Source organism: Leopardus geoffroyi, chromosome C1, assembly GCF_018350155.1.
Source record: "Leopardus geoffroyi isolate Oge1 chromosome C1, O.geoffroyi_Oge1_pat1.0, whole genome shotgun sequence".
In the NCBI taxonomy this organism is placed as follows: domain Eukaryota; kingdom Metazoa; phylum Chordata; class Mammalia; order Carnivora; family Felidae; genus Leopardus; species Leopardus geoffroyi.
Genome location: NC_059328.1, coordinates 42,649,410 through 42,670,547, shown reverse-complemented (window position 1 = coordinate 42,670,547; position 21,138 = coordinate 42,649,410). Strand labels below are relative to the sequence as shown.

General features: G+C 40.5%; 1 protein-coding gene across 1 annotated transcript in view; it reads right to left on the bottom strand.

Moving 5' to 3' along the window:
• ZYG11A (zyg-11 family member A, cell cycle regulator) overlaps nt 1-21,138 on the bottom strand; it is a 77,199-nt gene extending 56,061 nt beyond the window's left edge. The window contains exons 1-2 of the mRNA XM_045477421.1: nt 20,513-21,138; nt 5,925-6,090 (exon numbers count right to left, since the gene is read on the bottom strand). Coding sequence (XP_045333377.1) covers nt 5,925-6,090; nt 20,513-20,602 — 256 coding nt within the window. The 5' untranslated portion in view covers nt 20,603-21,138. The remainder of the gene's footprint in view (nt 1-5,924; nt 6,091-20,512) is intronic.

Here is a 21,138-nt window from a genome sequence, read left to right as displayed (position 1 = left end):
AATACTATAAAACTCCTAGAATGTAACAGAAGAAAATCTATGGGTATAATGGGTATAGTAATGCCTTTTTAGATACAACACCAAAGACACAATCTATGAAAAAAAATTATTGATAAGCTGGATTCATTAAAATTAAAATTGTGGGGCTCAGTCAATTGAGAGTCCAACTTCGGCTCAGGTCATAATGTCACAGTTCATGAGTTTGAGCCCCACATCGGACTCACTGCTTTCAGTGCAATGCCTGCTTCAGATCCTCTGGCCCCCTCTCTCTGCCCCATCCTCACTCACTCTCTTTCACCCAAAAATAAACATTTAGAAGTATAATAAAACAAAATTTGATTTAACTTAATTCAAATAAAATTAAAATCCTATGTTCTGTGAAAGAGAATATCCAAATAATTAAAAGACAAGCCAGACTGGGAGAAAATAATTGCAAAAGGCATATCAGATAAATGACTTATCCAAAAACATATAAAGAACTCATGCGGCGCCTGGCTGGCTCAGTCATTTGAACATCCAACTTTGGCTCAGGTCATGATCTCATGGTTTGTGAGTTCAAGCGCCGCATGGGAGTCAGTGCGAAGCCTCTGTCTCCCTCTCTGCCCCTCCCCAACTCACATTAGTGTGTGCTCTCTCTCTCTCAAAAATAAACATTAAAAAAAAAGAACACCTAACAATAAGAAAACAAAAACAATAAGAAAACATTCCAATTAAAAAGTGGGCCAAAGACCTGAAAAGACCTCACCAAAGATGATATACAGATGGCAAATAAGCATATGGAAAAGATGCTCCACATCACACGTCATCAGGGAAATGCAAATTAAGACAACAGTGAGACAGCACTACACACTTATTAGAATGGCCAAAATCCAGAACACTGATAACACCAAAAGTTGGGCAGGATGTGAAGCAACAGAAACTCTCATACACTGCTGGTGGGATGCAAAATGGTACAAAAGCCATTCTGGAAGACAGTTTGTCAGTGTCTTACAAAACTAAACATATTCTTACCATATGACCTAGCAATTACATTCCTTGTTACTTACCCAAAGGAGATGAAAACTTATGTCCACACAAAACCTGCACAGAGATGTCTACAGCAGCTTTATTCAATAATTGCCAAAACTTGGAAGCAAGACATCCTTGGGTAGGTAAATGAATAAACAGTGGCACATCCAGACAATGGACTATTATTCAGCACTAAAAAGACATGAGCTATCAAGCTATAAAAAACATGGAGTGAAATGCATATTACTGAGTGAAAGAAGCCAATATGAAAAGGCTACATACCACAGGATTCCAAATATGCAGAACTATGGGGACAATATAAACATCAGTGATTGCCAGGCATGGGAGGAAGGTATGAACAGGCAGAGGACAGAGGATTTTTAGGACAGTGAAAATATTCTTTATGATATAATGATGGGTATGTCTTTATACTTTTGTCCAAACCCATAGGATACACAACACCAAGAGCGAACCCTAAACTAAAACATGGACTCTGGGTGACTATGAGGTGTCAAAGGTAGCGTCATCCTTGGTTAAAAAAAAAAGTACTATTCTAATGAGTGACGTTGACAATAGGGGAGGCTATGCATGTGTGTACCCTCAATCTGCTTGTAAATCTAAAACTGCTCTAAAAAATAAAGTCTCACACACACACACACACACACACACACACACACAAAGATAGAGATATATACACATATAACATACATATTGCAAAATAATACGAGATAGCCTGTAGATCAAAAGAGGGCTAAAAACCCTATCAACCGATCACAATATATGGACCTCACCTAGATACTAATTCAAACAAAGGTTTTTAAAAGTTGTAAGACAATCAGTCAAAATGAACGCTCACTATCTGATATTAAAAAATGAATATTAAAATTTTAAGTGTTAATGGGGCGCCTGGGTGGCGCAGTCGGTTAAGCGTCCGACTTCAGCCAGGTCACGATCTCACAGTTCATGAGTTCGAGCCCCGCGTCAGGCTCTGGGCTGATGGCTCAGAGCCTGGAGCCTGTTTACAATTCTGTGTCTCCCTCTCTCTCTGCCCCTCCCCCGTTCATGCTCTGTCTCTCTCTGTCCCAAAATAAATAAACGTTGAAAAAAAAAAAAAAAAATTAAAAAAAAAAAAAAAATTTTAAGTGTTAAATTAAAATTACGGTTATGTATATACATTTTACAAGCCCCACTCCCCACCTACATTTACAGTTGAAATAACATAATACCTGGGATTTACTTCAAAATATCTGGGGGCAGGACAAAGGTGGGTAGGTGTGTGGATGATGCAAGATTGGCCATGAGTTGTTAATTGTTTAGGTTGAATATACTGAGGTTTATTTACATCTTCTAGTTTTGTACATTTCAAAAAGAAAATCAACTATATTTCTGTACACTAAAAATGAACAATCCAAAAATGAAATTAAGGGGCACCTGGGAGGCTCAGCTGGTTAAGCTCGATTTGGCTCAGGTCATGATCCCAGGGTCTGCCCCTTCTTCTCTGCCCCTCTCCCTCTCTCTCTCAAAAAAAATAAATAAATATAAGTAAATAAATACGTAAATAACAAAAATGAAATTAAGAAAGCAATTCCACATAAAATAATATCAAAAGAATAAAATACTTAGAAATAAATTTAACAAAAGATGTGTAAACTTATATACATGAACTAGAAAACACTGTTCAAAGAAATGAAAGTCTAGTTTAATAGAAAGTTTACCCAAACTCTTGAAGATTTCAAATGGTTAAGATGGCAAAACATCAGAAAATAATTCAATATGATCTAAATAAACAGACATCATGTTCATCATCAGAAGACTTAATGCTGTTAAGATGGCAATGCTCTCCAAATTAACGTAGCTATTTGATGCAATCCCTATTCAAATCCCAGCTGGATTCTTTGTAGAAACTGACCAACTGGTACTAAACTTCATACGGAAATATAAAGGACCCAGAATAGCCAAAACAATCCTAAAAAGAGAATTCTCACTTTCGAATTTCAAAATTTACTACAAAGCAACAGCAATCAAGATAGGGTCATACAGACAAAGGATAGACATATTGCTTTGCAGAACAGAAATGAAGGTAAGAAATAAACACAATGCTCTGTGGTCATCTGATTTTTTAAAAGGGTGCCAACACCATTCAATAGTGAAAGAATAAACTTTTCAACAAATAGTGATGGGACAACTGTATAGGCACATGGAAAACATAAAGCTGGACTCTTACACTTCATGCCATATACAAAAATAAACTCAAAATGGACGAAAAACCTAAGAGTGTAGGAGTGAAAAAACCAACACTCTTAGAAGAAAATACAGGTATAATCTTTAGGACCTTGGATTTGGCAATGAATTTTTAGATATGATACCAAAAGCATAAGCCAGAAAAGAATTAGATAAATTGGACTTCATGAAAATTAAAACCATTTTTGGGGCACCTGAGTGGCTCAGTCGGTTAAGCATCCGACTTCGGCTCAGGTCATGACCTTGCAGCTTGTGAGTTTGAGCCCCGCGTTGGGCTCTGTGCTGACAGCTCAGAGCCTGGAGCCTGCTTTGGATTCTGTGTCTTCCTCTCTCTGCCTCTCCCCCGTTCGCACTCATCTCTCTCTCAGAAATAAACATTAAAAAATTAAAACTGTTTGTAAGTCAAAACACACTATCAGCAAAGTGAAAAGAGAATTCATAGAATGGAAGAAAATAATTGCAACCATGTAACTGATAAGGGACTTGTAACAAGAAAATAAGACATGGGGATGTAATGTACAGCATAGGGAATATAGTCAGTAATATTGTAAAACCTTTGTATGGTTAACAGATGGTAACTAGATTTATCATGGTGATCATTTTTTTAAATTTCTGGGGCTCTGTGCTGACAGTGCTGAGCCTGCTTGGGATTTTCTATTTCTCCCTCTCTCTCTCTGCCCCTCCCTCTCTCTCTCTCAAAAATAAATAAACATTAAAAAAAAAGTACTCGGCAATCACAAAGAATGAAATCTTCCCATTTGGAATTACGTGGATGGAACTAGAGAGTATTACGCTAAAGTGAAATTAGCCAGAGAAAGACACATATCATATGATTTTACTCATATGAGGAATTTAAGATACAAAACAGATGAACATAAGGGAAGGGAAGCAAAAATAACATAAAAACAGGGAGAGGGACAAAACATAAGAGACTCTTAAATATAGAGAACAAACAGAGGGTTGCTGGAGGGGTTGTGGGAGGGGGTGGGCTAAATGCAGGCATTAAGGAATCTACTCCTGAAATCATTGTTGCACTATATGCTAACTAACTTGGATGTAAACTAAAAAATTAATAATTTTTTTTAAATTAAAAGAATAAGTAAATAAAAAGAAAAAAAAGAAAAAGAAAGAACTGGGCAAAGGATATGAATAGACATGTTTCCAAAGAAGATATAAAAGGCCACATATTATACAATTTGATTTATATTAAATGTTCAGGAAAAAAAAACAACACAGAAATAAAAAGTCTATGAGTAGTTGCTTAGGATTGGGGGATGGGTAAGGAGTTTCTTTTTGAGGTGACAAAAAATGTTCTAAAATTGATTGTGATGACAGCCGCCCAAATCGCTAAAAACAAAAATAATAATACCATTGAACTGTACACTTTAGGTGAATTACGGGCGCCTGGGTGGCGCAATCGGTTAAGCGTCCGACTTCAGCCAGGTCACGATCTCACGGTCCGTGAGTTCGAGCCCCGCGTCAGGCCCTGGGCTGATGGCTCAGAGCCTGGAGCTTGTTTCCGATTCTGTGTCTCCCTCTCTCTCTGCCCCTCCCCCGTTCATGCTCTGTCTCTCTCTGTCCCCAAAAAAATAAATAAACATTGAAAAAAAAAAAATTTAAGTAGGTGAATTATATAGTATGTGAAACACATCTCAGTAATTTGTTACCAAAAGCCTTTATATTAAGAAAAAACTGATAAACATTTAAAAAAAAAAAAAAAGTGGAGATGCCTGGGTGGCTCAGTTGGTTAAGTGTCCCACCCTTGATTACAGCTCAGGTCATGATCTCATGGTTGTGAGTTCAAGCCATACACTGGGTTCTGCACAGACTGTGTGGAGACTGCTTGAGATTCCCTCTTTCTCTGCGCGTCCCCCACTTGCACTGTCTCTCTCAAAATAAATAAACTTAAAAAAAAACAGTAACATGATAAATTAAACACCATTTAAAGTGCTCAACATCATTACTCATTAGGGAAATGCAACAAAACCACAATAAATACTTCACATCCACCAGGAAGGCTGTAATCAAAAAGTAAAATAACAACTTTTGGTGAGGTTTTGAAAGCCTCACTACAAGGGGAAGTAAATGAAAAGATTTTTAAGTCTCGTATTCACAACGAAAAGAGTAGGAGACAAGACTATAGGAACAGCACTTCAAAAGCTAGAGAGCAAACAGATGAGTGGGAACTTGGTTTAGTTCTCCATTGTCTTCACTCTGCTAAGCTAATAGCAGGATAAACCTAGAAACAAGACAAATTTCCTGCAAGGGATCCCAGAAAGACTCTTAGATTCAAATCTCCACACAAATAAAATGGAAATTATTTCCCTATTTCCCATCCATTTGTTGTGAGGAGTAAAACAGGAACTGGATATGAAAGCACTCTTCAAATAGTAAAATGCTTTAAGAGTACAATATAAAGAAACCTTGTCAAAAAAAATTAAATAGGGATACCTGGGTGACTCAGGTGGTTAAGTGTCCAACTCTTGATTTCGGATCAGGTCATGATCTTACAGTTCATGGGATCGAGCCCCACATGGGCTTGGCATTCTCTCTCTCCCCCTTCTCTCTCTGCCCCTCCCCCGTGCACTCATCCAAGAGTGCTTGCGAGTGCACACTCTCTCTCAAAATAAAGAAATAAACTTTAAAAAATTAAAATAAAAGAGTGTTATTATTACCTTGCCATGTCATCACCCCAAGGAATCGATCAGCTACTTCCTGAGGGAAACTCCAATGCTCTGGAAGGCACAATGTTCCATCAGATCTTTCAGAACACAATTTCTCTAGGTTAGCAATCAGGAAGTTCAGGCAGATGTTGACCAAAGAGTAGGGAGATGCCTCCTCCTAGAAAACAAACTTTGTTAGAATACATCCAGAAAAACTCAGCACAGAAGTAGACCATGCAAAAGACATCAAACTAGTTGGTAAGGATATCTGAAGATACATTCTCCTTACCCTAGTAGTGACTTACATGATTTATATGTAACGAAACCACCTTATTCCAACTGTTAACTGAATGGAAGATTTTATCTATTTCTGTTGTATCTTGAAAAAAAAATAAGTTCTCTCAATCCTTCACTCATCACCTGTTGTGTGCCAGCCATTGAAAATACAGCAATGAGCAAAATATTATTTTAATCCTTTTGGAGCTAATAGTGGGGAACACAACCAAGAAATCTGACAATTTCAATGAAACACAAGGGGCAACTCAAACAGATATCACATGGTCATTCACTCAACAAATATTTATTACTCAGTGATTACTATGTCCCAGAGGATAAGGCCTGTCTATTCTTTTTTTTTTTTTTAAGTGTATTTTTTTAAGTTTATTTATTTTGAGAGAGACAGAGTGCGAGCCAGGGAGGGGCAGAGAGAGAGGAAGAGAGAATCCCAAGCAGGTTCTCCATCAGCAGCAAAGAGTCTGACGCGGGGCTCAGACTCACAAACCATGAAATCATGACCTGAACCAAAACCAAGAGTCAGACACTTAACTGACTGAGCCATGCAGGTGCCCCAGGCCTGCCTATTCTTACCCTCAAGTGTTCACAATGTAAAAGTGTGCTATACCAGGCTGCTGTAGAAGAGTAAGAACTGACAGTGAGGTGAGAGTAAAGAGGCATATGGTCTCTTTCTCCTCTAAGAGAAACTGGCATTTGTTTATCCAACAAATATTTGAAAGGCATGGCACTGTATCAGACACGAAGAGACAGACATAGGTCAAACAGAGGTTGTTACCTTTGTCAGAGGCTTCAACATGGAATAATTCCTTGACTTCCACACCACTTTCAAATGATTAAGTTCCTTCCATGATCCAAAGTAAAAATTACTCCTTTGCAAATACCCTCAACTCCTTATTCCCTCTCCAGACAAAACTCCATTCTTAGAAGAACTCTACTAACTAGTTTTTTGTGGCAACACACAGCAGCTAATCATCTATGGGAAGGAGGAAGATTCCCATAACATAGCATGTCACAGCAAATTCATAATCATTAACTTCAAATTAGCCCTCCGTAGCTCTGAGACAGTTGTCTGTCCATAAGGTCTTCAAGACAGGGTACTCTCCCAATATCAGGCAAGAATTATTCCATGCCTTCTACTTATTCCTCAAATGCATTTTATGCTATCAGAATCTGACTCACTTCATGGAGAAAAATGAGGCCATCTCACCATCAAATTTAGCCGGAAAATGCATGCATCTTTCCTTTACTTTCCTCTTACATGGAAAATATTGGGGGGGCGGGGCACCTGGGTTAGGCATCCAACTCTTGATTTCAGCTCAGGTCATGATCTCATGGTTCCTGAGTTCAAGCTCCACTTGGGATTCTCTCTCTCTGCTCTTCCCTTGCTTGTGTGCGTTCTCTCTCAAAAATAAACTTTAGGGGCGCCTGGGTGGCGCAGTCGGTTAAGCGTCCGACTTCAGCCAGGTCACGATCTCGCGGTTCGTGAGTTCGAGCCCCGCGTCAGGCTCTGGGCCGATGGCTCAGAGCCTGGAGCCTGTTTCCGATTCTGTGTCTCCCTCTCTCTCTGCCCCTCCCCCGTTCATGCTCTGTCTCTCTCTGTCCCAAAAATAAATAAACGTTGAAAAAAAAAATTAAAAAAAATAAAATAAAATAAAATAAACTTTAAAAACAAAAACAAACAAAAAAAGAAAATGTGTACACCTCCTTGCAAAGCCCAACACTTCCACATGTGCTGACTGACTTCATCCCCCCTTGCCTTGGTCCCTCCTATCATTTCTTCATGCATACATCTTCAGAGTGTCCTCAAATGGATCATTCTTAACATATAATTTGTTCTGCTATATACCTTAAAAACAAAAACACCTTCTGCCGAAACCCACATTCTCTTCAGTTACTCCTCTTCATAACTAAATTTCTCCAATAAGTTCACATGCTATCCAGTAGTCCCCCACTTATCCACGTATCCACAGAAGATGCGTTCCAAGACTCCCAGTGGATGCCTAAAACTGCCCACAGTACCAAACCCGATACAGACTGTTTTCTCCTCTACATACCTAAAATAAAGTGTAATTTATAAACTAGGCACAGTAAGAGATTAACAGTATACTGCAATAAATTATATCAATGTTGTCTCTCAAAATATCTTAACTGTACTGTACTCATCCTTCTTATGAGGATATGAAATGATAAAATGCCTACATGATGAAAAGCAGTGAGGTGAATGCCACAGGCAGTGTGAAGCAGCATTAGACTACTAATGATTTTCTGACAATATGCCAAGAGAAGATGACCTGAGGGGTGCCTGGGTGGCTCAGTTGGTTAAGTGTCCGACTTCGGCTCAGGTCATGATCTCACGGTCTGTGAGTTCAGGCCCCACGTGGGGCTCTGTGTTGACAGCTCAGAGCCTGGAGCCTGCTTCAGATTCTGTGTCTCCTTCTCTCTCTGCCCCTCCTCTGCTCACATTCTCTCTCAAAAATAAATGAACGTTAAAAAAATAAAATAAAATAAAATAAAACAAACGATGACCTACTTCGGGACTACAGTTGATTTAGGGTAAGTGAAACCACAGAAAGTGAAACCTCAGATAAAGGGAGACTACTGTAATCACTTTCTTCCTATTCATTTCTGTGTGTTTTTTGTTTTTTTTTAATTGAGGTCTAATTTACATATAGCAAAAAAATTACTTTTTGGTGTACTTAGTTCCACAAATTTTAACAAATGCATAGTCATGTGCCACACCACCATAATAAACATAGAGAACAGTTCTATAACCCAAAAATTCCCATGTCCCTTTGTAGACAATTCCTCCCACCAACCCCAAGCAACCAAATCTGTGTTTGTCCCCAGAGTTCTCCCTTTTCCAAAATGTCATATAAATAGAATCATTCAATATGTAGGCCTTTTGAATCTGATTTCTTTCACTCCCCATAAAGCATTCAAGATTCTTCCATGTTGTGTTTTTGTAATTAGTTCCTTTTTTATTGCCGAGAAGTATTATACTGCATGTTCCACAATTTTATCATTAAGGGCATTTGTATTATTTAAAGTTTTAGACAGTTTTGAAGAAAGCTACTATAAATATTCATATAAGTTTATGTGAATCTGGGTTTCATTTTTCTTGGGTAGTTTCCTAGGAATGGGATTCCACACTTCCTACTAGTCTGTATTTAACTTTATATAAGAAAAGTGCCGGGGCGCCTGGGTGGCTCAGTCGGTTAAGCGTCCGACTCCAGCTCAGGTCACGATCTCACAGTCCGTGAGTTCGAGCCCCGCGTCGGGCTTTGGGCTGATGGCTCAGAGCCTGGAGCCTGCTTCCGATTCTGTGTCTCCCTCTCTCTCTGCCCCTCCCCCGTTCATGCTCTGTCTCTCTCTGTCTCAAAAATAAATAAACGTTTTGGGGCGCCTGGGTGGCGCAGTCGGTTAAGCGTCCGACTTCAGCCAGGTCACGATCTCACGGTCCGTGAGTTCGAGCCCCGCGTCGGGCTCTGGGCTGATGGCTCAGAGCCTGGAGCCTGTTTCCGATTCTGTGTCTCCCTCTCTCTCTGCCCCTCCCCCGTTCATGCTCTGTCTCTCTCTGTCCCAAAAATAAATAAAAACGTGGAAAAAAAATTTAAAAAAATAAATAAATAAATAAACGTTTAAAAAAAAATTAAAAAAAGAAAAGTGCCAACCTGTTCTTGCCAAGTGGATCTACCATTTTGCATTCCCAAAATTTTAGTTGCTCCAACTCCCCAGGTCAGAATTCATGTCCAAAAGACTGAGGGAAGCAAAAAGATTCCCTGAAAGAGTCTCAGGAGACTTCTACTTAGGTCTTAAAAGCCAGAATTGGTTTACAGGCCCGTGGGAAAATGGAGATTATACTTCATGTGGGTAATTTCCACACATCTATCTCCCAGGTCACTATCTCTTTGTTTAGTGGTATATATTTCTTTATAGTCTAATTGTATATTGTTCTTTTTTCATGACTTATTTCATCTTTTATATCTTTACTTTTAAATATACTTATAGTGTTTTAATAATCCATTTCCTTAAGTTTCCTGGAATGTAATCCTGTTGTTGATTCCGTTGAATTTTACTCATGGAGATTCATGGTTCATGAATTAAGATTGTGAATGCACTTTTAATGGGATTTTATTTACTGGACTCCTATGAGGCCTGGGTAGAAGACATGTCACAGGGGCGCCTGGGTAGCTCAGTTGGTTAAGCATATGACTCTTAATCTCCACTCAGGTCATGATCTCACAGTTCATGAGTTCAAACCCCACACTGGGCTCTGCACGGACAGCGTGGAGTCTACTTGGGATTCTGTCTCTCTCTCTCTCTCTCTCTCTTGCACTCTCTCTCTCTCAAAATAAATAAACTTAAAAGAAGAAGAAAAAAGATGATCAGAGAGATTCTGCAAAACTATGGTTACCCCAGGGGAATTACCAAGGCTCACCCTGATAATTTCTCAACTATAGATTTCCTGAACCAAGCAAGAAACCCTAAATGTGGGGCCCAGTCAGTTAAGTGTCCAACTCTCGATTTTGGTTCAGGTCATGATCTTGTGGTTCATGAGACTGAGCACCACATTGGGCTCTGTACTGACTGTGTGGAGCCTGCTTGGGAGTCTCTCTCTGCCCTTCCCAAGCTGTGCTGTCTCTCAGAATAAACAAACAAACAAAAAACGCTGAATGTGTGTGAAGACAAGCCTATGGTAGCAAATTTTTTTTTTAATGTTTATTTATTTTTGAGAGAGAGAGACAGACAGTAACAGAGACACAATGCGAGCAGGAGAGGAGCAGAGAGGGGGACAAAATCCAAAGCAGGCTCCAGGCTCCGAGCTGTCAGCAGAGAGCCTGATGTTGGGCATGAACTAAAAACCTTGAGATCATGGCCTGAGCCAAAGTCGAACGAATTAACTGACTGCGCCACCCAGGCGCCCTGCAAATTGTTTTTTGGTTTATTTATTTTTGAAAGAGAAAGAGCACAAGTGGGGAAAGAGGTACGGAGAGAGGGAGACACATAATCTGAAATAGGCTCCAGGCTCTGAGCTGTCAGCACAGAGTCTTATGCAGGGCTCGAACTCATCAACCGCGAGATTGTGACTTGAGCCAAAGCTGGATACCTGACTGAGCCACCCAGGCACCCCAGCAGCAAATTTTAAGGAGGTATCTTTCTACTCAAAATCCATGCCAAAACTGACAACATTCCCCATTTCCCTTTCCCATAAGCAAAAATTTTTAGATCTACCATTTCACTAAAGTAAAGCCAGCCTTTGTTAGCCCATATTAGTTTATATTATATATATAGTTATAGTTTACAGTATCCACTCAAATTCCCTCCCAGATTTTGGCAAGAGCCTAGCCTCCAATCCCAAGTTATTGATATTGGTAAATGTCAAAGATTTAGGGTCTGCTTACAGTGATGTTTTCCACTTTATCTGGATTAGGTGGGGGTGCTGGGGATTTCTCTTACTTTGCAAATGTTTGTAACATTTGATCCCAAATATTTAGTTTTAAGATTTTCTAACATTATTTGCCATATTACTACATGACAGCCCCATTTAAAAAATATAGCATAGTAGGGATGGCTGGGTGGCTCAGTCAGTCAAGCACTTAATCTGTTAAACACTTAATCTGTTAATTTAATCAGTTAAGCACTGACTCTTAATCTCAGCTCAGGTCATGATCTCACATTTTGTTGGATTGAGCACAGGATAGGGCTCTGCACTAACAGCGAGGACCCTGCTTAGGATTCTCTCTCTCCTGCTCTCTCTTCCCCTCCCCTGTGCACTTGCTCTCGCTCTTTCTCTCTCAAAATAAACATTTTTTAAAAAGAACAAAAATAAAAATATAGTATACTAAAGACTAAATCCACATAAAAGATATTTAGAAATTTATAAAACATTCAGGGGCACCTGGGTAGCTCAGTCGGTTAAATGACCAACTTCAGCTCAGGTCATGACCTCACAGTTTGTGGGTTCGAGCCCCACATCAGGCTCTGTGCTGACAGCTCAGAGTCTGGAGCCTGCTTCGGATTCTGTATCTCCCTCTCCCTCTGCCCCTCACCTGCTCATGCTCTGTCTCTCTGTTTCTCAAAAATAAATAAACATTAAAAAAATTAAAGAAAATTTATAAAACATTTCAAATATAAAAATAAAATATAATATAAAGTATATTTTTAAAATACGCTTTTGTATTTATCCCATAGCTTAAAATGAATATACCAGTATGTTTGCAGTCCCTTTCTGATGCTATTTCCCATCCCTTCACCCAGAGGCAATCATTATCTTGTATACTATTTAGTTCTCCATGTCTGTAAACTTTATGTAAGCAGAATTGTACTACAGCACTTGCCACCTACCTCCTACCCAGACTCACTCCTTAATCTTCTCTATACCCTGCTCTCTACTGGAATTAAGCAGATCTCCTGAACAGATTCCCCTGCTGTCAGTTTGGTTCTGACAACATGAAACTCTCAAAGAAGACAGAAGGGAGGTGAATGAAGTTAGAACATGTATTTGTTTCCTAGTGTGGCTAAAATTACCACAAATTACCACAAAGAATGAGATGACTAACTCTGGAAAACAATATGGAGGTTCCTCAAAAAATTAAAAATAGAACTACCCTACGACCCGGCAATTGCACTACTAGGTATTTATCCAAGGGATACAGGTATGCTGTTTCAAAGGGGCACATGCACCCCGATGTTTATAGCAGCACTATCTATCAACAATAGCCGAAGTATGGAAAGAGCCCAAATGTCCATCAATGGATGAATAAAGAAGATTTGGTGTGTACACACACACACACACACACACACACACACACACACTGGACTATTAGTAGGCAATCAAAAAGAATGAAATCCTGCCATTTGCAACTACGTGGATGGAACTAGAGGGTATTATGCTAAGCAAAATTAGAGAAAGACAAAAATCATATGACTTCACTCATATGAGGACTTTAAGACACACAACAGATGAACACAAGGGAAGGGAAGCAAAAATAACATAAAAACAGGGAGGGGGACAAAACAGAGGAAACTCTTAAATATGGAGAACAAGCAGAGGGTTACTGGAGGGGTTGTGAGAGGGGGATGGGCTAAATGGGTAAGAGGCATTAATCTACTCCTGAAATCATTGTTGCACTATATTACAACTAACCTGGATGTAAATTAAAAAAATAAATTAAATTAAGACTGAGAAAAAAAAATGAGATGGCTAAAAACAACAGAAATTTGTTCTCTCGCAGTTCTGGAGAACAGAAGTCCAGAAAACAAGTCCCCTGAGAGCAGGGCCATTCTCCTCTGAAGGCTCAAGGGAAAAACTGTTATCAGCTTGTAGAGGCTCCTGGCTCTCCCCAACTGAGGCAGCATAAATGATCTCTGTCTTCATCTTCACATGGCCTTCCTCCCTGTGTCTCCAGGTCTCAAATCTCCCTCCGTTCTCTCATAAAGATTCCACTAATCTCATCAAGATTCTTAACATTTGTTAAGACTTGTTAATGATTTGTTAAGGTTGCCTTGGGCTGTGTCCCCCAAATCACTCCTTTAAAATTAGCCCTCACTCCTTGCTATAGACTGTGTTCCTCAAAAATTCTTATGTTGAGGGGTGCCTGGGTGGCTCAGTCAGTGAAGTGTCCAACTCTTGATTTTGGCTCAGGTTATGAACTCAAGGTTTGTGAGTTTGAGCCCCACATCCAGCTCTGCACGGACAGTGCAAAGCCTGCTTGGGATTCTCTCTCTTTGCCCCTCCCCTGCTCTCTCTCTCTCAAAATAAATAAATAAACATTAAAAAAATTTAATAAAACAGGGGCGCCTGGGTGGCTCAGTCGGTTAAGCGTCCAACTTCAGCTCAGGTCATGATCTCACGGTCCGTGAGTTCGAGCCCCGCATCAGGCTCTGTGCTGACAGCTCAGAGCCTGGAGCCCGTTTCAGATTCTGTGTCTCCCTCTCTCTCTGCCCCTCCCCTGTTCATGCTCTGTCTCTCTCTGTCTCAAAAATAAATAAACGTTAAAAAAAAAAAAAAATTTAATAAAACAAAATCTTTCCCAAAAAAGTACAATAGGGGAAAAAAATTAAGTACAATTAAAATAGCTTTCAGAAATCAAGCTGAAATAAAGATATTCTCAAACAAAAAGCAGAGAGAACTTGTTGCCAACCAATCTACACTATAAGAAAGGTTAAATGTTCTTTAAGCTGAAGAAAAAGGAAAGAAGATGAATATTTGGGATTTAAGAAAAAGGGAGTAATGGAAATGGAAACGTGGATAAAGAGAAAAACTTTTTTATTTCCTAATGTCTTTAAGAAATAACTGATCAAAGCAAAAATAAAGAAATAAATTGTGCAATTTATAACATGGAGAAGTAAGAGGTACATTATCTCACTAGCACCAAGGACAAAACAAAAGGGAAAAAAATCAAAGAATACTGTTTTAAGGTAAACTGCTATATTTAAAAAAAAATTTTTTTTAACGTTTATTCATTTTTGAGAGACAGAGCCTGAATGGGGAAGGGGCAAAAAGAGGGAGACACAGAATCTGAAGCAGGTTCCAGGCTCCGGGTTGTCAGCATAGATGTGGGGCTCGAATTCACAAATAGTGAGATCATGACCTGAGCTGAAGTCGGATGCTTAACCAACTGAGCCACCCAGGTGCCCCTAAACTGATATATTTTAAAGTAGAATGTGATCAAGTCAAATGTGTATTTTAAAACCCAGAGCTGTGACTCTCAAACTTCTTGGTCTTAGGACCACTTTATACTCTTAAAAACTGGATTCTATCTATCAACATGTTACTACATAAGTTAAAACTCAGAAATCTTTAAAACCTGTATTAATTCATTTAGAAATAAAAGAAGTTAAAAACCCAATTCCATGCTGGGGCACCTGGGTGGCTCAGTTGAGCGTCCAACTTTGGCTCAGGTCATGATCTCACAGTTCACGGGTTCAAGCCCTACATCGGGCTCTGTGCTGACAGCTTGCTCAGAGCCTGGAGCCTGCTTTCAGATTCTGTGTCTCCTTCTCTCTCTGCCTCTCCCCTGCTCATGCTCTCTCTGTCTCTCAAAAATAAATAAATGTAAATAAAAAAGAAAATGGGGCCTTAGAGACCACAGAGGTCCTTAATCCACACTTTAAAAACTGCTACCTTTGGCCCCGCGTCGGGCTCTGGGCTGATGGCTCAGAGCCTGGAGCCTGTTTCCGATTCTGTGTCTCCCTCTCTCTCTGCCTCTCCCCCGTTCATGCTCTGTCTCTCTCTGTCCCAAAAAAATAAATAAACGTTGAAAAAAAAAAATTAAAAAAAAAAAAAAAAAAGGGGCGCCTGGGTGGCGCAGTCGGTTAAGCGTCCGACTTCAGCCAGGTCACGATCTCGCGGTCCGTGAGTTCGAGCCCCGCGTCAGGCTCTGGGCTGATGGCTCAGAGCCTGGAGCCTGTTTCCGATTCTGTGTCTCCCTCTCTCTCTGCCCCTCCCCCGTTCATGCTCTGTCTCTCTCTGTCCCAAAAAAATAAATAAACGTTGAAAAAAAAAAAAATTTTTAAAAACTGCTACCTTTGAGTGACCATTAAAGACTGACAGAAGGGGGGAGGGGGGAAAGACTGGAAGAAGGTAAAGGAGAGAAGCAGAACTAGCAAGTCAATAGGAGAGATAAAATGAAACTTGAAAAGTGTTCAAGTCAGGAGAGGAAGAAACAAAATGACAAACAGGACAAATAAAACACAAATAGCAACACAGCAGACTTTAAACCCAACAATTTTGATAATCACATTTACTCTGATTTAAAAGGCAGACTGTCAGACTGAATAAAAGACCTTTTCTACAAGAGATGTGCTTTAAACATGAACAACCATACAGGATTGTCAAATACCCATCATAAGGAAAACGGAGTTAACTATATTAATGTCAGAAAAAGACTTCAAGGCGAGACTATTACCAGAATACATAAAGATAAAAGGATCAATTCATCAGGAAGACGTAATTCCTAAATGTATATGCACTTACTAACAGCCTCAAAATTCATGAAGCAAACTCAAAGAATAAAAAGAAAAATCCAGAGTTGGAAATGAACATTCATCTTCAAACAAATGATAAAAAACAAGTAGCTGGAAAAGGAGTAAGAATATAGAAAATTAACATTATCAACCAACTTCACCTGACATTCATAGATAAAACCCATATATATTGCTGTACAATATATATCTTTAAGTGCACATAAGTGTGCACCAAGATAAATCATATCTGAGCCATAAAACTAATCTCAATAAAAGTAACTGGATTAAGGGGCACCTGAGTGGCTCAGTCTGATGAGTGTCCAGCATCAGCTCAGGTCATGATTCTCACAGTTCCTGAGTTCAAGCCTCACCACTGTCAGTGCAAAGCCCACTTTGGATCCTCTGTTTCCCCACCCCTTTTTGCCCCTCCCATGCTGGTGCTCTCTATCTCAAAAATAAATAAACATTTAAAATATATGTATACAAATGGATTAAAATCATAGAGTATGGTCTCTAACAATAATTATGTTTGAAGTCAATTTACAATTTTTTTTTTTAACGTTTATTTATTTTTGAGACAGAGCATGAACGGGGTAGGGTCAGAGAGAGGGAGACACAGAATCTGAAACAGGCTGATTTCAGATTCGGCCTGTTCTGAATCACAGAACACAGCTGTCAGCACAGAGCCCGACGCGGGCTCGAACTCACGGACCGCGAGATCATGACCTGAGCCGAAGTCGGCCGTTTAACCGACTGAGCCACCCAGGCGCCCCTCGTTTGAAGTCAATTTAAAAAAAAAAAGATGTGTGGAGTGCCTGACTGGCTCAGTTGGTTGAGCACCCAACTCTTGATTTCAGCTCAGGTCCTAGAATCAAGCCACGTGAAGGACTCTGCACTGGGTGAGGGGCCTACTTGGGATTCTCTCTCCCTCTCCCCTCCCCCCCTTAAAAAAAAAAAAAGATGTTAAATATCCCCAACTATTTGGTAATGAAGCAATACATTTCTAAACATCCCATGGCTCAAAGAAGAAATCATAATGGAAATTAGAAAATATTGTGAACAATATACCAGAGTTTATGGGTATTAACCAAAGCACTATTGGAGGAAATGTTTGTATTAGAAAGAAGATGTAAGGGTCGCCTGGGTGGCTCAGTCTGTGAAGCGTCCAACGTTGGCTCAGGTCATGATCTTAAGGTTCATGAGTCCAAGCCCCGCATCAGGCTCTTTGCTGACAATTCAGAGACTTGAGCCTGCTTCAGATTGTGTGTGTGTGTGTGTGTGTCTGTGTGTCTGTGTCTGTGTGTCTGTCTGTCTCTCTGCCCCTCCCCCACTCGCGCTATGCCTCTCTCAAAAATAAATTTAAAAACATTTTAAAAAATTTAGAAACAACTTATAAATTTAATGCCCTAAGTTTCCACCTTAAAAAGATAGAGAGTAAGTTAAACCCAAAGATAAACATAAGAAATTATAAAGATACAAGCAGAAATAAGAGAAAACAGATGTGCAATGGATATAAATCAAAACCAAAAGTTAGTTCTTCAAAAAGACTAACAATTATTAAATCCCTAGATACAAAGACTAAGAGAAAGTAAAAAGAGAAAACACCAATACCAGGAACAAAAGAGGGAACATCATTACAGATCCTATAAGAATTAAAATGACAATAAAGATATCCCATGAACAATTTTGCCAATAAATTTGGTAACTCAGATGAAATAGGCAAATTACGTAAATAACTACAAAAACTGATAATCTAGTAATAGTGCATACATATTTAGGAATGTTATGACTCGATAAATTGATGCTTTTATAAAACATAAAATGCAGTATATGAATAGCTCTCCCAAAGAAATTAGTTTCAGTGGCTTCACTGATGAGTGCTATTAAACATCTAAGGAAGAAATAATCTCAGGGTCATGAGTTTGAGCCCCACATTGAGGGCAGAGTTTACTCAAAAGAAATAATTAAATTTTTAAAAAGGCAAAAAATAGTATCTATCCTCCACAAACTCAAAAAATTGAATAGGAAAAAAAATTGAACAGGGAACAATTCCCAATTCATTTTTGAGGCCAGCATTATCGTGATACTAAAACTAGATAAAATATCTCTGGAGAGCAATCTCCCTCATAAACACGGGGCATACAAATACTTAACAAAATATCAGCAAATAAAATCCTGTGGTATATAAAAACAATACATCATGACCATGTGGGGTTTAGATGTAAATGTAAAGTTAAATTCACAATCTAGAAAGTCCACCACATTAACAGAAAAACAACAAAAACATATAATCTTAATAAATGCTGAAAAAGCACTTGACAAAATTCAACACACATTCATGATTTTAAAAATACTCCTGGCAAGGGCGCCTGGGTGGCTCAGTCAGTTGAGCGTCCGACTTCGGCTCAGGTCACAATTGCTCAGGCTGTGAATTTGAGCCCTGCATCAGGCTCTGTGCTGACAGCTCAAAGCCTGGAGCCTGCTTCTGATTCTGTGTCTCCCTCTCTCTCCTGCCCCTCCCCCGCTCATGCTCGCGCTCTCTCTCTCTCTCTGTCAAAAATAAAAACATAAAATTTTTTTTTTTTTAAATATACTCCTGGCAAACTAGGAATAGAAGAAAACATCCTTAACTTGATAAAGAGCATCTATGGAAAAACCTTTAACCAATATCATACTTAAAGGTGAAAGATCTAGAATACAAAGATGTTTACTCTCACCACTTCAACATTTTACAAAGGTTCTAGAGAAAATACAATTTAGAAAAAGGAAATAAAAAGCATAGACTTAAAAAAAAGCATAGACTAAAAGGGAATAAAGTTAAGCTGTCTTTATTTGCAGATGACATAACTGTGACGAAAATCTTAAGAAATCTTTAAAAAAAAAATGAATCTAGCAAGATTGTAGGATACAAGAGCAATACAACAAAAAATTCTTTGCACTGTTTTTCAAAAATATTTTTACAGTATCAAAAATAGGGATGAATTTAACAAAATATGTCACAGACCTTTATTATCAAAAACTACAACACATTACTAAATAAAATTAAAGATGACATAAATGGGAAAATACATATAAGCGAAAATGTGTTAATTTTCAAGATTAATTGAAAATAAAATCTTACCAAGAAAACGAATGTATGCAGTGCACTATGGAACTAGGCAGAAAATGGGTTGGTTTGATTTCTAGAGAAAACTCTTGTTTCAATTCCAATTAGCGTCAACAAAAAATGTGCTTGAGATACTGTACATGCTTAAAAACCCGGCTTTTCCATTAGCCACAAACAAATTTACAAATTATATAGCAGCATTAAAAGTGAATCCAACAGAGTACAGAGAAATACAGGACAGATCGTTGTAGGGCACAACAATCTTCCAACAAGGTCTTGCACGTAAAGTACAACCTCAATGAACGTTTCCTTCCCTCCATATTTTAGGCTGAGCCTTAAGTAGATTTTGAGTTCTAAGAGTCGTGGCCCTTGGGGCGTTGTAGAATGTGGAATCTGACCCCAGAACACCTGAAGTCAAGTTCAGGTTCTTAAGCAAATCAACCAACTTTTAGAGTTCTCAACTGCCCTAGACCACAGAAAAATGGAGACTATCAATGCATACAAAAGACTAGAGATAACCGGATTACTCTAGAAACGCGATACTTAACACACTGCAGAAAATACACTCTCTTGGTTTGCATTTTTGTAGGTGTAGTTTAATAGGAATTCCGTGGAGGGAGGGCGGAAGGGGGTACACGTGAACTGAAAGAATTTCAAGTCTTGGGGTTCTAGTCCCCCCACCCCCTCGCCGGACTCACGAGCGGCTTCCAGCTAGAGTTCCGGGGCACAGGCCTCGGGTACTAGGGACTGCTGGGTCGCAGTCTCTGCGGAGTACCACGTCCACAATGCACGTGGCAGTACGGTCGAGGTCGGGGGCATTTGGGTTCATTATGACAATAATAAGCGCCACCGTCAACTGCCGGCCAAGCCTAGAGAGTTTACGTCCGAATTTACACCACTCAGCAAACGGCGGCTGCCTCCACAGATGAGAATCGCAGACCTGAGGAGGCGATGCCCTCGGGTCAGCCGGAGGGCGGGACTCGCCCTCGCCGCGCCTGAACGCTGCGGCGCCAGGTCAGAGCGCTCGGCCCAGAGGCTGGGACGCCCGGGACAGAAAACTCCCTTCCAGCGTGCACTTCCCCGGCGACGACAGGAGCCCAGCCTCGGCTCACTCTTCAGACTTTACCCCACGTCAGCCAAACGAACCAGCAAGTGCCTTCGCACAGTCCCCGACGACTCCCTGGCTAGCGCGGCGTCCCGCCGAGGTTCGCGTCCCCGCCCCGGTGCTCACCTGCACCACGCAGCAACCCAGGGCATCCTTCTGAGCGTCGGGAGGGACGATATGCCTGGGCGACAGGCCCGGGTGCAAGAAGTGAACCATGGCGACCCCCGTCGGCGGGGCGGCAGGAGAGAGCGAGCGTCGAGCGCGGACCCGGATCCCGCGAGAGAAGGGGTCGAACCTCGCTGTGAGGCAGCAGAGGAGCGCCCGCTCCCGGGCAGCGCACGCAGCAATCACGCTGCTCCGTCCGGACCGCAGGGGTTTTGAAACGCCCGGCGTGGCCACGCGCACGCGCCCGCCGCGGCCTCTCCCCCTGCCTCGGAGGCCGGACCGCCGCAGACCCCGCCCCCGGGACCGGCCCGCCCCTCGCCTACCCGTGCCGACCACCACCCCACCCTATCAGGGCCCAACCGTCCTCCTTTGGGCACACCAACGCCACAGAGAGCGCTCACCCAACTCTTACTCATGCCTCTGAGACCAACTTGCCTTAAACCCACACCTCAGGGGTTGATACCTCACTCCTGTAGCCACTCTAGAGTATGCCCACAGACTAGCTCTGTGAAGTTGGAAAATAGAATATTTATTTATGTATTTTCAGTACTCTGTATACCCAACGTGGGGCTTCAGCTCAGGACCCA